General features: G+C 46.8%; 1 protein-coding gene across 1 annotated transcript in view; it reads left to right on the forward strand.

Moving 5' to 3' along the window:
• Positions 1–17,232, forward strand: part of sphkap (SPHK1 interactor, AKAP domain containing) — a 144,346-nt gene that overhangs the window by 34,661 nt on the left and 92,453 nt on the right. Inside the window, exon 3 of the mRNA XM_078410280.1 lies at positions 6,059–6,169. Coding sequence (XP_078266406.1) covers positions 6,059–6,169 — 111 coding nt within the window. The remainder of the gene's footprint in view (positions 1–6,058; positions 6,170–17,232) is intronic.

A 17,232-nucleotide genomic window follows, 5' to 3' on the forward strand; every position in this document is an offset into this window, starting at 1 on the left:
AAGCTGTCGGGACAGAAGATGCTGCCAGTTTGAGCGGCGGGCAGGTCTGTGAGTCAAAACGTGGCGCTGAAGCAAAGCCGAAGAGACCGACGTCAGGCAGAGTCGTGGTAGTCGGGGACTCCACAGTGAGGGGTACAGACAGGGGTTTCTGCGGCAACAGTGGGATTCAAGGATGGTGTGTTGCCTCCCTGGTGCCAAGATCCAGGAAGTCATGGACCGATTGCAGAGCATCCTCAAGGGTGAAGGTGAGCAGCCGGAAGTGGTAGTGCATGTCGGCACAAACAACGTCGGGAAAAAGAGGAAAGAGATTCTGCAGCGTGACTTTAGAAGCTCGGAAGAAGGCTGAAAAGCAGAACTTCCAGGGTGGTTATCTTTGGTTTGCTTCCACTTACTCGTGCTGGTGAGGGCAGGAACAGGGAGATAAGTGATATGAATGTGTGGCTGTGGGGCTGGTGCAGGGGGCAGGGATTTAAATTCTTAGACCACTGGGATCTACTTTGGGGTAAGGGTGAATTGTACAAAAGGGACAGGTTGCATCTTAACAGGCGGGGGACCAGCATTCTGGCAGGCAGGTTTGCCACTGCTACACGGGTGGGTTTAAACTAAATAGTGGGGGCGGGGGAGACAAATTGGAAATACAAGGATGGAGTTAAATGGAAAGAGAGTATAGGAAAAGTTAAGAAAGACACCAGAATTAACGGGACAGAAAGCTCACAAAGGGATAGGAGAGTATGACCAAGTGAAATTGGAATCGATGTGAAAGGTGAGGTGAGTAATGGATTAAAAGTACTATATATGAATGCGTGAAGTGGATGAGCTTGAAGCTCAGTTAGAGATTGGTAGATATGACATTGTGGGGATTACAGAGACGTGGCTGCAGGAGGATCGGGACTGAGAACTGAATATTCAGGGTTATACGTCCTATAGAAAGGACAGGCAGGTGGGCAGAGGAGGTGAGGTAGCTCTGTTGGTGAGGAATGAAATTCAATCCCTTGGGAGGGGTGTGTTAGGGACTGAATATGTGGAGTCGCTGTGGATAGAATTGAGGAATTGAGGAGCAGCTGGTATTGGAGCCTATCAGTGAGAAACCAATTCTGGATTTAATGTTGTCTAATGAACCAGATTTAATAAAGGAACTCAAGGTAAAGGAACCACTAGGAGGTAGTGACCATAATATAAGTTTAGATCTGTGATTATGATGTTTTAATTTAAAGGGAGAAGGTTAAATCAGACGTGTCAGTGTTGCAGTTGAACAAAGGGAACTATGAAGGCATGAGAGAGGAGCTGGCCAAGGTCGACTGGAAAAGGATCCTAGCAGGAATGATGGTGTAACAGTAATGGCAGGAATCTCTGGGCATAATCCGGAAGATGCAGGATCATTTCATTCCAAAGAGGAAGAAAGATTCTAAGGGGAGTAAGAGGCAACCGTGGCTGACAAGGGAAGTTAGGGACAGTATAAAACTGAAAGAAAAGGTGTATCACAAAGCAAAGACTAGCGGGAAGCCAGAGGATTGGGAAACTTTCAAAGGACATCAGAAGATGACAAAAAGGGCAATGCGGGGTGAAAAGATGATGAAGTATGAAGGTAAGCTGGCCAAGAATATGAAGAAAGATAGTAAAAGCTTCTTTAGGTATGTTAAGAGAAAAAGATTAGTAAAGACAAATGTGGGTCCCTTGAAGGCAGAAACGGGTGAAATTATTATGGTAACAAGGAAATGGCAGAAAAGTTGAACAGGTACTAGAGGACAGAGGATCTAGGGAGACAGAGGAACTGCAAGAAATTTGCATTAGGTGAGAAATAGTATTGGGTAGACTGATGGGACTGAAGGCTGATAAATCCCCAGGGCCTGATGGTCTGCATCCCAGGGTACTAGAAATCGTGGATGCATTGGTGATCATTTTCCAATGTTCTATAGATTCAGGATCAGTTCCTGTGGATTGGAGGGTGGCTAATGTTATCCCACTTTTCAAGAAAGGAGCGTGAGAGAAAACGGGAAATTATAGACCAGTTAGCCTGACATTGGCGGTGGGGAAGATGCTGGAGCCAATTATTAAAGAAGTAATAACGGTGCATTTGGATAGCACAAAATGCTGGAGTAACTCAGCAGGTCAGGCAGCATCTATGAGAGAGGGAATGGGTGACGTTTCGGGTCGAGACCCTTCTTCAGACTGATGTCAGGGGGGGCGGGACAAAGGAAGGATATAGGTGGAGACAGGAAGACAGTGGGAGAACTGGGAAGGGGGAGGGGAAGAGAGGGACATAGGAACTATCTAAAATTGGAGAAGTCAATGTTCATACTGCTGGGCTGTAAGCTGCCCAAGCGAAATATGAGGTGCTGTTCCTCTAATTTCCAGTGGGCCTCACTATGGCACTGGAGGAGGCACATGACAGGATTGGGAGGGGGAGTTGAAGTGCTCAGCCACCGGGAGATCAGGTTGGTTAAGGTGGACTGAGCGAAGGTGTTGAATGAAACAATCGCCGAGCCTGCATTTGGTCTCGCCGATGTAGAGAAGTTGACATCGGGAGCAGCGGATACAATAGATGAGGTTGGAGGAGGTGCAAGTGAACCTCTGTCTCATCTGGGAAGACTGTTTGGGTCCTTGAATGAAGTCGAGGGAGGAAGGTAAAGGGACAGGTGTTGCATCTCCTGCGGTTGCAGGGGAAAGTGCCTGGGAAGGGGGTGGTTTGGGTAGGAAGGAACGAGTGGACCAGGGAGTTATGGAGGGAATGGTCTCTGCAGAACGCAGAAAGGGGAGGAGATGGGAAGATGTGGCCAGTAGTGTGGTCCTGTTGGAGGTGACGGAAATGTTGGAGGATGATTTGTTGGATCCGCTGGCTGGTGGGGTGGAAGGTGAGGACAAGGGGGATTCAGTCCTTGTTATGAATGGGGGGAGGGGGAGCAAGAGCGGAGCTGCGGGATGTAGAAGAGACCCTAGTGAGAGCCTCATCTATAATGGAAGAGGGGAAGCTCCGTTTCCTGAAGAATGAGGACATCTCTGATGCCCTAGTGTGAAACATCTTATCCTGGGCGCAGATGCGGCGTAGACAGAGGAATTGGGAGTAGAGGATAGACTTTTTGCAGGAGACAGGGTGGGAAGAAGTGTAGTCAAGATAGCTGTGGGAGTCAATGGGTTTGTAGTAGATGTCAGTCACTAGTCTGTCTCCTGTGATGGAGATGGTGAGATCCAGAAAAGGTAGGGAGATGTCGGAGATAGTCCAAGTATATTTAAGAGCAGGATGGAAATTGGAGGTGAAGTGTATGAAGTCAGTGAGTTCTGCATGGGTACAAGAGGTAGCACCAATACAGTCGTCAATGTAGCGGAGGTAGAGTTTGGGGATGGGGCCAGTGTACGTCTGGAACAGGGATTGTTCGACGTACCCGACAAAGAAGCAGGCATAGCTAGGGCCCATGCGAGTGCCCATAGCTATGCCTCTGGTTTGGAGGAAGTGGGAGGAGTCAAAGGAGAAGTTGTTAAGGGTAAGAACTAGCTCTGCTAGGCGGAGGAGAGTGTTAGTAGATGGGGATTGGCTGGTTCTACGGTTGAGGAAGAAACGGAGGGCTTCAAACGGAGTGCATTTAGATAGCAGTAAAAGGATTGGTCCAAGTCAGCATGGATTTATGAAGGGGAGATCCTGTTTGACTAATCTTCTGGAATTTTTTGAGGATGTGAGAAGTAAAATGGATGAAGGAGAGCCAATGGATGTAGTATATCTGGACTTTCAGAAAACCTTTCATAAGGTCCCACACAGGAGATTAGTGGACAAAAATAGAGCGCATGGTATTGGGGGTAGGGTATTCACATGGATAGAGAATTGGTTGGCAGACAAGAAACAAAGAGGTGGAATAAACGGGTCCCTTATATATTATATCATTATATATTAATGAATTAGATGATGGAATTAAAAGTGACACTAGCAAATTTACAGATGACACAAAGCTGGATGGCAATGTGAACGGCGAAGAGGATGCTATGAGGATGCAGGGTGACTTGGACAGGTTGAGTGAGTGGGCAGATGCATGACAGATGCAGTATAATGTGGATAAATGTGAGGTTATCCACTTTGGCGCCAAGAACAAGAAGGCAGATTATTATCTCAATGGTGTCAGATTAGGAAAAAGGGAAGTGCAACGTGACCTGGTTGTCCTTGTACACCAGTCACTGAAAGTAAACATGCAGGTACAGCAAGCAGTGTAGAAAGCTAATGGCATGTTGGCCTTCATAACGAGAGGATTTAAGTATAGGAATAAAAAGGTCCTTTTACAGTTGTACAGGGCCCTGGTGAGACCATCTGGAGTATTGTTTGCAGTTTTGGTCTCCTAATTTGAGGAAGGACATCCTTGCTATTGAGGGAGTGCAGCATAGGTTCAAAAAGTTAATCCCTGGGATGGCGGGACTGTCATACGAGGAAAGATTGGAAAGAATGGGCTTGTATTCACTGGAATTTAGGAACTTATAGAAACTTATTAAATTATAAAAGGACTGGACAAGCTCAATGCAGGAAAAATGTTGCCAATGTTGGGGGAGTCCAGAACCAGGGGCCACAGTCTAAGAATAAATGGGAGGCCATTTATCATATCATATCATATCATATATATATACAGCCGGAAACAGGCCTTTTCGGCCCTCCAAGTCCGTGCCGCCGAGTGATCCCCGTACATTAACACTATCCTACACCCACTAGGGACAATTTTTACATTTACCCAGCCAATTAACCTACATACCTGTACGTCTTTGGAGTGTGGGAGGAAACCGAAGATCTCGGAGAAAACCCACGCAGGTCACGGGGAGAACATACAAACTCATTACAGTGCAGCACCCGTAGTCAGGATCGAACCTGAGTCTCCGGCGCTGCATTCGCTGTAAAGCAGCAACTCTACCGCTGCGCTGAGATGAGAAAAAACTTTTTCACCCAGAGAGTTGTGAATTTGTGGAATTCTCTGCCACAGAGGGCAGTGGAGGCCAATTCACTGGATGAATTTAAAAGAGAGTTAGATAGAGCTCTTGGGGCTTGCAGAATCAAGGGATATGGGGTGAAAGCAGGCACAGGTTACTGATTGTGGATGATCAGCCATGATCACAATGAATGGCGGTGCTGGCTCGAAGGGCCAAATGGCCTCCTCCTGCACCTATTTTCTATGTTTCTATGTTAGACAATTACAACCATCAGGCCTTCTAGAGTGACACCCATGACATTTCTGCACTGCAGTAATGGACTCATCATGGGGTCTCACAGGTTGGGGCCAAATTTCCCAGAGTTTAAAGATGGAAATCTGCTTGTTGAGTCTGTCCCAGATTAGATCCGGTGCAATAGTTATGGTCCCATTAAATTAAAAAGAGAAACGGGCTGCTGGCAAAATAAACCAAGTCTGATTTAATTATCTGATCTAATTAAATTAATTTAAATGTTTTCATTGCATGTATATGTTAAATAAACACTAATCTTTTAAATTGCCTTTAATGTTATTTTATTAATATCATTTTTGCTTTGCTACATGAACCAGGTGATTTTGAAAGCTTTTAAATATCTACCATATCAAAACAATAGATTTCTTGAGCAATGATGCTAAAACCTTTAATACTTTACCATTATCCCACGTAGCAGGAATACTAAGTTTCCAGTGCTGACCTCCGCTGAACTGAGCTAACACAAAAAGTGCTGGATAAACTCAACAGGGTCAGGGAACATCTGTGGAGGGAATGGGCAGAGGTGTTTAGGGTGGATTGAGCAGGGAAAGAGCTGGCACAATGCACACACCATCTGCTATAGCCTCCACAGATGGTGCCTGACCCATTGAGTTCTTCCAGCGCTTTGTGCTTTACACAAAACTCCAGCATCTGCAGTTTCTTCTGTCTCCTTCTCCGAACTGCACCTGTTATTGCTTTTGTGTCATAATTCCCATGAAGCAAACCATGCCTTTTGATGCAAAACAATTTTCTCTCTTTTACTGTGAATGAAATCAAAAAACAGACTACACTGGGAATAAAGCGTACTTGCTGATGATGAAACAAATCTGCAGACTGAATCAAGGAGCTAAATTGTTTTGTTTTTCAACAGGTCCTCTGCAGCAATAGTTTATTGGACTCTGCGGAATATTGGCTGCGCAATGAGAAGAGGCTCTGCAAGATTGGATTCCTGGAGGACAAAGAAAGAACCAGTTGTCCCACGGTATGTCTGATGAAAACCAAAGGATTTAGACTGAGGGAATTTAAACGATTCAAGTTGTTCACAAATATTGTCTGAGATGGGGGAGGAGAATACATATCAATCATCGAGTTTAAGATTGGTTCCTGAAGTTTTGCCTTGTCTGTTATATGAATAACACTATGCTGTCACTAGATTGTATTAAGTAGGCTTCATGCATATGAAAAAAGGGTTTCAAAGCAAGCTGGATTTTTACTCCCATAAGGGACATTATTGCAATTTATGTCTTTTCTCCAGAGTTTTCAAGAATCCACTTTCAGGATTTCAGCAAATAATCAGAAAATCCCAGAGAATCCTGGCCAATATTTATTTATCACTCAACATCACAAAACTGATTAACTGAACTTTATCCTAGAGGCTGCTGAACAGAAATGAGCTGCTATATTTTCAATATTAATTGTTGTGACTCCAGTTCATAAGGACTTTGTTGGCTGCGTGGAGCTTTGGCGCAAATTTGTGGAAGATATCACAGATTTGTTTCTCTCTCTCCAGTCCTATCTTCCTCTGTGTCGGAAGGAACTGCAGATGCTGGTATCCATTGAAGATAGATACAAAATGCTGGAGTAACTCAGTGGGACAGGCAGCATGTCTGAAGAGAAGGAATGGGTGATGTTTTAGGTCGAGACTCTTCTTCGGACCATGTAGTCTGAAGAAGAGTCTCGACCCAAAATGTCTTCTCCCCTGAGATGCTGCCTGTGCCGCTGAATTACTCCAGCATTTTGAATCTATCTTCCTCTTTCATTCTCTCATCTACTGTCACACCAGTAGTGTTGATCACTACCTTAAACTGATCTGTGTTCTGAGACAATGACCATGCAAGATAGAGGATGGTAACATTTTCTTTTGTACATTAGGTAAATGTAAAATCGGAAAATCCTTCTTTGAAAATTAATTTTGGCACCTTTAGGGAGATATCCCCCAATTTGTGAAGTAATTGCCCACAGGTAAATCAAGCCATTTTACAACATATATTAAAATAAATTAAACATTGGGCTTTTACCCCAACACTTCATGCAAAGCTTCTCAATGAAACCAAGTTGTCAATTTCTGAGTTCCAAATTTATCAAGAGCCAGTGCATGATAATTTGATCCAGAGACTCAAATAAAATCTCTATCTGTTAGCTCTACAAGTTTTGATTCATTAGAATGAAGTAATCATATTGGGCGAGTTAAAACAATATTTCCAAACTAGCTATTATAGTAACAAAATGTTGGAAGTGCTCAGTAATGAGGTAACATCTGCAGTGTGAGAAATGGACGAGGCAGATGGATCAGCACTGCTGAAAGGGCAGGAAGACCAGGATTTCCACCCACGTCCATAGAAACTTGGGAATCCAGAATTTCAGAGGTTTGTAAGTTCATAATTGATAGGAGCAGAATTAAGCCATTTGGCCCTTTAAGTCAATCCTGCCATTCATCATGGCTGATCTATCTCTCCCTCTCAACCCCCTTCTCCTGCCTTCTCCCCATAACCCCTGACACCCGTACTAATCAAGAATCTGTCAATCCCCGCCTTAAAAATATCCATTGACTTGGCCTCCACAGTCTTCGGTCATTAGTTTCTTCTGCAACTGGAGTATATGAAGAGGAATTTGTTTAGTCAGAGGGTGGTGAATCTGTGGAATTCTTTGTCACAGAAGACTGTGGAGTCCAAGTCAATGGTTATTTTTAAGGCAAAGATAGATAGATTCATGATTAGTACAGGTGTCAGGGGTTATGGGGAGAAGGCAGGAGAATGGGGTTAGGAGGGAAAGATACTGTAGATCAACCATGATTGAATGGCAGAATTGATGGGCCGAATGGCCTAATTCTGCTCCTATCACTTATGACCTTATGACCTTATGACATGGAGTCCTGTAGGGAACCCCCATTATTACTAACTCTAACACTAACCCTAAGCCTAACCTTTTGGCTTCTGCATCTGATGCAATACCATTCAATGCAGTGGAAAGGACGAAGAGTCAAAGAGGACACATTCAAAAAATAATTTGCCTTGATGTTTTTAACAATTAATGGGTGTTTTATGTGTTTTCATTAAATTATTTTTCCATTTTAATACTTTGCGACTTTAAAATATTTATTTCAATGGTCATAGTTTTTAAGTGTCCCTAAGTGACAGAGGCACTCAAAAACGATGACAATAAATTATCGCCAACAATGGAAACTGCAAACGGCAACTCTGAGTTGGAGCTCTAAATCAGCATCTTTGCCAATGTAATCATGGTAAGATCAAACCATGATAGTTTTCCCCAAGGGTACCATAAAAATGAAGAATGATGTTAATGTGGTGTGTATTGTCTATATTTTAATCAGTATTTCATAGGCTGCTTCCGGTTTTATATTAGAAATTATTCTGGCTATTGTAGATTGAAACAAACACAAAAACCTTGTCCCATCTCTATACTTCAATTGTTCACAGAGACAGAGAGTGATAGAGGCATACAGCACAGAAACAGGCCCTTTGGCCCAGCTTGCCCATGCTAACAAATAATCAGGGTCTCGGATTTTTCCTTTCAGTTTTAAAGTTTTTTTTTAGAGATGGGGCATGGAAACAGGTACTGCGGCTCATTATGTCCAGGCCGACCATCGATCATCCATTCAGACTGATTCTATGTTATCCCACTTTCTCATCCATTCCTTGCACACTAGGGGCAGTTTTACAAAGGCCAATTAACCTGCAAATCTGTACAACTTTGGGATGTGGGAGGAATCAGGAGCACCTGGAGGAAACCCACGCAGTCACTGGGAGAATGTGCAAACTCCACACAGGAGGTCAGGATTGAACCCGGGCCTCTGGCACTGTGAGGCAGCGGCTCTACCAGCTGTGCCACTGTGCCACCCTATAATAAGAGTCCTGGTGTTGTGGGCTGTGAGAAAGGCAGGATATCGATCAGCTACAGGAATGGGTAGAGAAATGGCAGATGGAGTTGCATCCTAGCAAGTGTGAGGTGTTGTAATTTGGGAGGCCGAGGAGATGTGCGGGTTGCGTTTTTACTCAGAGGGTGGTGAGTGCCTGGAACACACTGCCAGGGGTGGTGGTGGTGGTGATGGTGGTACATATGATAGTGGCATTTAAGAGGCTTTCAGATAGGCTTGTGGATATGCGGGGCTATGGATTAAATGCAAGAAGATGAAGGTTGGTCTTGGCATCATATTTGGGATAGACATTGTGGACCGAAGGGCCTGTTCCTAAGTTGTACTATTCTATGTAATATCTATGTAACTTGGATGCTATGGATGAGTTGGGCCGAAGGGCCTGTTCCTGTGCTGAGAAGTCCCATGACTATGAGTCTAATACTATTTATTGTGATATTTAAGAGTCTTAATATACTGACAGACTTTTCTTACGTGCAACTGAATATTAATATATGTACGGGTAGAAATTAATCCATAAACACTGAAAATATCAATGTGATGAGATTGATTTTCAATTTTGCCCGGTGAATCATCCTGGTAATCATTCCAACATGAAATCAAGTCAATTGGATCACACACTTTCAGTCCAGATCCAACCCACATACCTGACATTTTCCCAGTGTCAACTGCACACCCAATAATGAGTCCATCAACACAATTATCATTTCCTTTCATATCGACTTAAATTGGAGCCTTTCTATTCAACCTTCAATTTGAATAGAAAATTTTCAGAACTGAAAGTGCATTCCTCCATTTGTTATTTTTCCTAGGTTTTTTTAAATGGATATCCTGGATTGACTAAATGACAAGCCAGATTCAGAACTAACCAGGTTGCTCCAACACTTTCCAAAATTCATATGGTGTGCCACAATTATCCGTGTTTTCCTCCTGCATTTACCTGCTTGGATACTTCATAAGATTACACCCAACCCTTGGCACACAACAAAAGCATTTGGCCCTGTCTATGTTGGCATTTTATGTTCCAGTCAAGCCTCCTTCTTTTTCCTCCAAATCAGTCATTATAAGCCTGTTCTGCAGATACTAGTTCAGGCTTCCTTTAGGTGCCTTCACATTATTTGCTTTGACTACTCCACTGCTCCTCATGCAATGGTCTGCAGCTCTGCCAGTGGCACGGTTGCACAATGGTAGAGCTGCTGCCTCACAGGACCAGAGACCCGGGTTCAATCCTGACCCTCAGGAATGGTCTACAACTCCCCCTGACAGCCTATGGGAGGACATGCGATTAAAGTTGGATTTCCTCTGGGGATACTTGCATTTGAGGGAGGTAACTGGAGCTTTGCTCTTGGCACGTATTTCATCGGTCAGGATTCCGATGTCCCTTTGTGTGAACTGGAGAGTTCTCTCCCTCTCACTGACAGCTGCGGCCTCCATGGGGCCATTATCTGGTTGCCACAGAGAGTGCCTGTTTAAGGGCTAATGCCTTTCTCAGCCTGTGTACAGCATCATGTCAATCTTTCTATATACTAAAACTCTCGTTTGTTTGTTTGTTTGTTTGTTCCTGAACTACAGCCAAAACGGTACACGATAACATGGCAATTTTAGGCCCACCTTACTCACCATCATTCCTTTGGTGCTCAGGGAATAAGTTTCATTGAAATTGCTGTCATATTTTTTAAGTTATTCACATTTTAAAGGTTAAATCTATCTCATAGGGAGGGGGGGGGGAGGGAGGGAGGGACAGAGGGAGGGGGAAGGGAGGGAGGGAGGGAGGGAGGGAGGGAGGGAGGGAGGGAGGGAGGGAGGGAGGGAGGGAGGGAGGGAGGGAGGGAGGGAGGGAGGGAGGGAGGGAGGGAGGGAGGGAGGGAGGGAGGGAGGGAGGAAAGGGGAGGGGGAGGAGGGAGGATAAGGGAGGTTGAGCGGGGTGGAGTGGGGGGGGAAGGGGAAGGGGAGGAGAGGAAGGAGGGAGGAAGAGGAGGAGGAAGGGGGAGGGAGGGGGAGGGAGGGGGAAGGGGAGGGGGAGCAGGGAGGGGAGGGGGAAGAGGGGAGGGGGGAGGAGAGGGTGGTGCACCAATGCAGCAGAGATTTGGGCCCAACGGGTCCACTTGGTCTAGTATAGTACTAAAACTCTCTGTTTGTTTGTTAATCTGAGGGTTGATGTATGTTATTCTGAAGGATGTTAGTAACTGTATTTTAGGACCACCTTAATCACCATTGTCTCGCGGACGGTTTCAACCAAGTTTCATTCAAATTGACCTTATATTTTAAAAGTTAGAGAGATTTTTAAGTTTAAAAATTCCCTTATAAAACCAATTTCTTGCCATGTTCAGCGTGTGACGTCACAATGGGACCCGCCCGAGTGACGGCCTCTGAGGGAGGTGGGGCTCACGATGACCGCAGGGGGCGGGACCCGCCCGAGTGGGCCTCTGAGGGAGGTGGGGCTCCGTGCCCGCCAGGGGACAGGACCCGCCAATGTGGGAAGGGGGGACTCACGCTCACGTTGACCGCAGGGGGCGGGACCCGCCAGAGTGACGGCCAATGAGAGAGGGGGGACTCACGCTCACGATGACCGCAGGGGGCGGGACCCGCCAGAGTGATGACCCACGTTGGGGGAACTCCACACATTTTTTAAAAATCTTTAAAATCTTCCTTCCATTCAACCCGATGCCCGATTGGTCCGGGTCCCACGTGGGAGGAGCGCTGCCCATGTTTTTTTTTAAAAAGGCCTTTGATCCAGCTCGACACCCAATTGGTCCGGGTCCCACGTGGGGTGGGGGGTGGCGTCGCCCCCCGCTCTTCCCGCTGAAATAAACTGCCTTCTCCTTCGAGCAGCGACAGAGGGTCCAACAAGATGGCCGTCGCCGCCATTCACCATCGCTGCCATTCCCCGCCGATCAGCGCTGCACGCACGGGGCATGGGTAGGTGGCTTTCGCCGCCAATGGGTCCACGGATCGGTAGGGTTGCTGTGTCCAGCACGGCCCCGGTGGGAACTCAGTGCCCGCCACCGGCTCCCGCCCATGGCCACCCGGCAGACGCTCCCCGCCCGCCAACGGGTGCATGGACCGGTAGGGTTGCTGGGCCCGGAATGGCCCCAGAGGACACACCCGTTGATCTGATACGTAAGATGGCCGCCGGAACCACAACAGGTCAGCGCAGTTGGGGCCCACTGATGTTGAGAGTGGATGGGGTAGGTGAGTGGGCTTGGGGTGGGGGGGAGGGGTCAGTGAAGGGGAGGAGGGCATTGGAGGGGGAGGGGGCAGTGGAAGGCGAGGGGGGAGTGTGGGGGAAGGGGAGGGGGAGTGGAGGTGGGGGGGAGTGGGGGGTAGTGAGGGTGGGGTGGAGGGGAGTGGGGGGAAGGGGAGCGGGTGGAGGGGGAGGGGGAAGGGGTGGATGAGTGGGGGTGGGGAGTAGGGGAGTGGGGGCAGTGGAGTGGGGGAGGGGAGGGGGGAGTGGGGGTGGGGGGGGAGTGGGGATTGGAGGGTGGGGGGAGTGGGGTTGGGGGCGACAGGAGGGGAGGGGGGGAGTGGGTGAGGGGAGGGTGCTACACTGATGCAGGAGAGGCTTTGGGTCCACGGCTCGCTCTGGCTGCAGCGCAGGCGACACGGGGTCCAGGTGAGTGACACCCTCTCCCCCTCCCTGTCCCCCCTCACCCGCCCATGGCCCCGTGAGACACTCCCCGCGCGGCAACAGGCTTCATCAGTTCGAGACGTTTGCCGGATGCAAAAGAGGTTTGCAGGATCGTCAATTGGGCAATTGGGGGGGAGGGGGGAGGGGGGGGGTTGCCCCAGGAGAGGTCCGCAGGAGAGATTTGGACCCAACAGGTCCACCTCTGTCTAGTAGCTACATAAAATTGAGACTGGTCCTGTTGGAAAATACAAAGGTCCCGTCTTTCTGCATCTTTCTCAGTGTTCACTGTTTAACCAATTTAGTGAGTTGTTTCAGGGCATTCAGTTTAGTACCAGTGTCACAGGCACTGCTGTTTTATCACACTGAGAATTCATGTGGAATGAACTCTGGAATATTTTTATATTCAATATGAATGTATTATTTTAGTATAATTGAGAGTTCCCATAGAGCCTAAAGGTGAAATAAATGTATGTATGAAAGGAACCTCACACAATAAAGATTCAAATAATTGGCAAGACTTTCTGAAGACTATTAATGAAGTTATGCCCAGTTTTTTTTTACCTGAAATCTGTCAATAATATGTTTCTCCCAGGCAGAAAAGTCAAATGTTGTCCTTGCCTGATAATGGCAACCAAAGATAGCGTACAAAATGTCCAGTTGAAGACAATAAATGTAATTGAACACAAGAGACTGCAGATGGTGGAATTTTGAGCATAAGATGGATTCAGCTGGAGGGGTTGATTTACAGATGAGTCAGATGTGGGAGACAAGAGTGGAGATTGTAACAAATGCGGGACGTGGTAAGACAAAAGGGTAAAAATGGTGGGAATTGATAAGGGAGTGAAATGGAAGATAGGGAATGAAATGTAGAACCAGGGGAAGGGATGGAAGAGAACGGGGGAGGGGGGGGGAGGAGGTAGTGGGGTAGGAGTGGAGTACCTGGAGTCAGGTGGGTGCATGTTAAGCAGATGAATAACATGGAGCAGAGGAAAGGAGCTGGGGTCACCAGGATGGGGGGGGGGGGGGGGGGAGAAAGAAGGTTGTGTGCAGGAAGGATCCTGCTGTTCATCTAAAATTGGAGGTGTCAATGTTCATGCCATTGGGTTGTTAGCTGTTCAAGCAGAATATGAGGTGCCATTGGTCCAGTTTCTATGTGGTCTCACTTTGGCAATGGAGGAGGTCAACGACAGACAGGTTGATATGGGAATGGGGAGGAGAATTGAAGTGGCTATTAACCAGAGGTTCCAGCTGCCCCTGACAGACAGAGCACAGGTACTGTGAGGTAATCGCCTGGTATACAATTAGTTATAAATATAAATCCTGTCTAGAATTATAAGTGCCAATCCCGGTTACAAGTCAATCAACTCTTGAGAAGAATGAAGCAAGCTGATCAATTTAAAAATAATTACCATCAATGAACGTTTACATAAGGGCAAGATCACACCACATGTGGTGAATTATTCAACTCATTGAATGGAGACAAATTGGGTAGTTCATTTCTTTCCTTGTAATCTCCCTTATTAATATGACACTGACAAAATCTGTGAATGCTTAATTTAAATGCTGAAATCAATTTAAATGCATGTAAATATGCCTGAGTAAGATGGGCTGCCATTTTACAGCAAGATCGTTATATTCTCTTTGCTTGTCTATCTGCTCTGATTTTGAAATTATCTCGATACACAGGCAAAAGGAAAACTTTTCCATTGTTGGAGTTTTTTTAATGCTCTACTTTTGGTGACTTTTTACAACTGTGCTTTGGGGAAAAGGCTTCATTTTTATTTCAGGAGTGTTTTGAGCAAAACTAAAATGGTTCAATAGGACATAGATGAACAGTTTAACATGAATCATTCCTCAGAACAGGAGCAGATAAAAGAATCGGATTGCCGCTGCAGAATTAATGATCATAGAACATCAGGAAGGTTATGTGGTCAGGGTATCACTGGTCAGTGCAGACTCGGCAGGCCGAAGGGCCTGTTTACGCGCTATATCTCTAAACTGAACGAAACAATATATCAGTCTGAAGAAGTGTCTCGACCCAAAAAGTCACCCATTTCTTCTCTCCAGAGATGCTTCCTGTCCCGCGCTGAGTTACTCCAGCCTTTGATTTAAACCAGCATCTGCAGTTATTTCCTAAACAATATATCATGCACCCAGTATCTTTATCTGAGAGAAGACATATCAATTTGATCATCAGTCAGGGTAGGAGCTCAGCTAGTTGCTTCTGCCTCTGATTCAAGGACTTGCATGTTTTAGTGCCACTCCAGAGACCTGACTACAATATCCAGTTAGTTGTTTCAATAAAATAGACCAAAGCATTGTCTGCCCTTTCAGGTGAGTGTAAGAGATCCCAAGGCAGTTGTCTATGAAGATCTGAGAAGCTAATCTGCTCAGTTTTAACACCTGAATGAGCATCTAAAATAGATATCTCTTGAAAGCCATCATATATTTATCTCCACCACTAACCCTGAAAGCATGTTCCAAGCTCCCGCCACTCTCAGTGTAAAATACCTGCCCCCTTCATATCTCCTTTAAACCTTATCCCCTATCACCACAAAGATTTTCCCTCTCGTCTTTGATGATTGTTCCCTGAGAAAAATGTTTTGGATATCTACCCTACCTATGCCTCTCATAATTTTATATACTTCTGCCTGGCCTCCCCTCAACCTCCAGTGCTCCAGAGAAAATAATCTAATTTTGTCCAACGTCTCCTTATAGCTAATGCCTTCTAATCCAGGCAGCATTCCAGTAAACCTCTACTGCACCCCTTATACATCCCGCCTTCAGGAATAGTGACAGGGAGGAGGGGAAACAGGTGCAGAAAGACCGGAAGGCGAGACTGAGATGGGGCATGGACGACTACAGGAGGAAACACGAGTGTAAACCTCAGCAGAACAACATGAGGGATGTGTGGAATGGGATGAGGAGCATTACAGGCTACAAGAAGACCAGTGGCCTGGGGAGGGAGAGCAATCAGGACTGGGCCAACGAGCTAAACCTGTTTTTTTAATTGATTTGATGGTGGGGCCTCTGCCCACCCTCCCTCCTGCTCCCCGACAGTCTCTCCCCCACTCAATCCCCCTGGTCCACTTCCTCTGCCATTTCTTTGTCGCCCCTGACCATCAAGGCTGAGCAGGTGAGGAAGGAGCTGAGCAGATTCCGTCCGCCCAGGCAAAGCCACGGGTCCCGATGGTGTCAGCCCTCGGGTACTCAAGGCGTGTGCCAGCCAGTTGTGCGGAGTACTCCAGCATATCCTCAGCCTGAGCCTGAGCCTGGAGAGGGGTCCTGTGATGTGGAAGACACCCTGCCTGGTTCCTGGACCAAAGAGGACGTGCCCCACTCCTCCAATGACTACGGACCGGTGGTACTGACTTCACACATCATGAAGTCCCTGGAGAGGCTGGTGCTCACTCACCTGTGACCCCTGGTTAAACCCTACCTGGACCCCCTGCAGTTCACTTACCAAACAAAGATGGGGGTTGAGGGCGCCATCATCCTTCCTGTGCTCACCTGGATAAGCCGGGAAGCATTGTGTCAGTTATATTTTTTACTTCTCCAGTGCTTTTAACACCATCCAGCATGCAATGTTTGGGAGCAAACTGACGAAGTTGCGGGTGGATGTTCCATTGGTGGCCTGGATCACCAACTACCTGACTGGATGACCACAATATGTCAGGCTACAGAACTGTGTCTTGGACATGGCAGTGAGCAACTCAGGGGACCGTCCTCTCTCCCTTCCTGTTCACCACCTGCACCTCACACTTCAGATATAACTCCGCCTCCTGCCACCTGCAGAAGTTTTCAGATGACTCTGCAATTGTGGGCTGCATCAGTGAGGGGAGGGAAGCTGAACACAGTGGTGTAGTCAACGACTTTGTTGAGTGGTGTGGGCTGAATCACCTGCAGCTCAACACTAAGGAGTTGGTGGTGGACTTTAGGAGGAGAGGAACACCCCTGTCCCCTGTCTCCTGTCCCCTGTCCCCATCAATGGTGTGGATGTGCAGTTTACCAGGGAGTACAAATACCTGGGAGTGTACCTGGACAGTAAACTGGACTGGTCCAGGAACGCTGAGGCCCTGTACAAGAAGGCTCCACTCCTTCGATATCTGCAGTGAGATGCTACAGATGTTCTACCAATCGGTGGTAGCCAGTGCCTTCACTACCATGTGATTTCATTCTTCCCTCGCACAATAAAAGCATGGAATAGTCTTCACCCTATTATAGTTACTATAGTATGCTGGGGCAGCAGGGAGAAGGCTGTGGACGGCAATAGGATCAACAAACTCATCGGGAAGGCTGGCTCCGTCCTGGGGGCGGAGTTGGATTCATGGGAGGTGGTCTTGGAGGGGAGGACGCTCCTCAAACTGCGGAGCATCCTGGACAATACAGCTCACCCCCTCCATTACACACTGGTCAACCTGAGGAGCAGTTTACCAGGGAGTACAAATTCCTGGGAGTGTACCTTCACTGTTACCTTCAGCAACAGACTGGTTCCACCAAGATGCAGTACAGAACGCCACAGGAG

This window comes from Rhinoraja longicauda, chromosome 13 (assembly GCF_053455715.1).
Source record: "Rhinoraja longicauda isolate Sanriku21f chromosome 13, sRhiLon1.1, whole genome shotgun sequence".
Taxonomy (NCBI): Eukaryota; Metazoa; Chordata; class Chondrichthyes; order Rajiformes; family Arhynchobatidae; genus Rhinoraja; species Rhinoraja longicauda.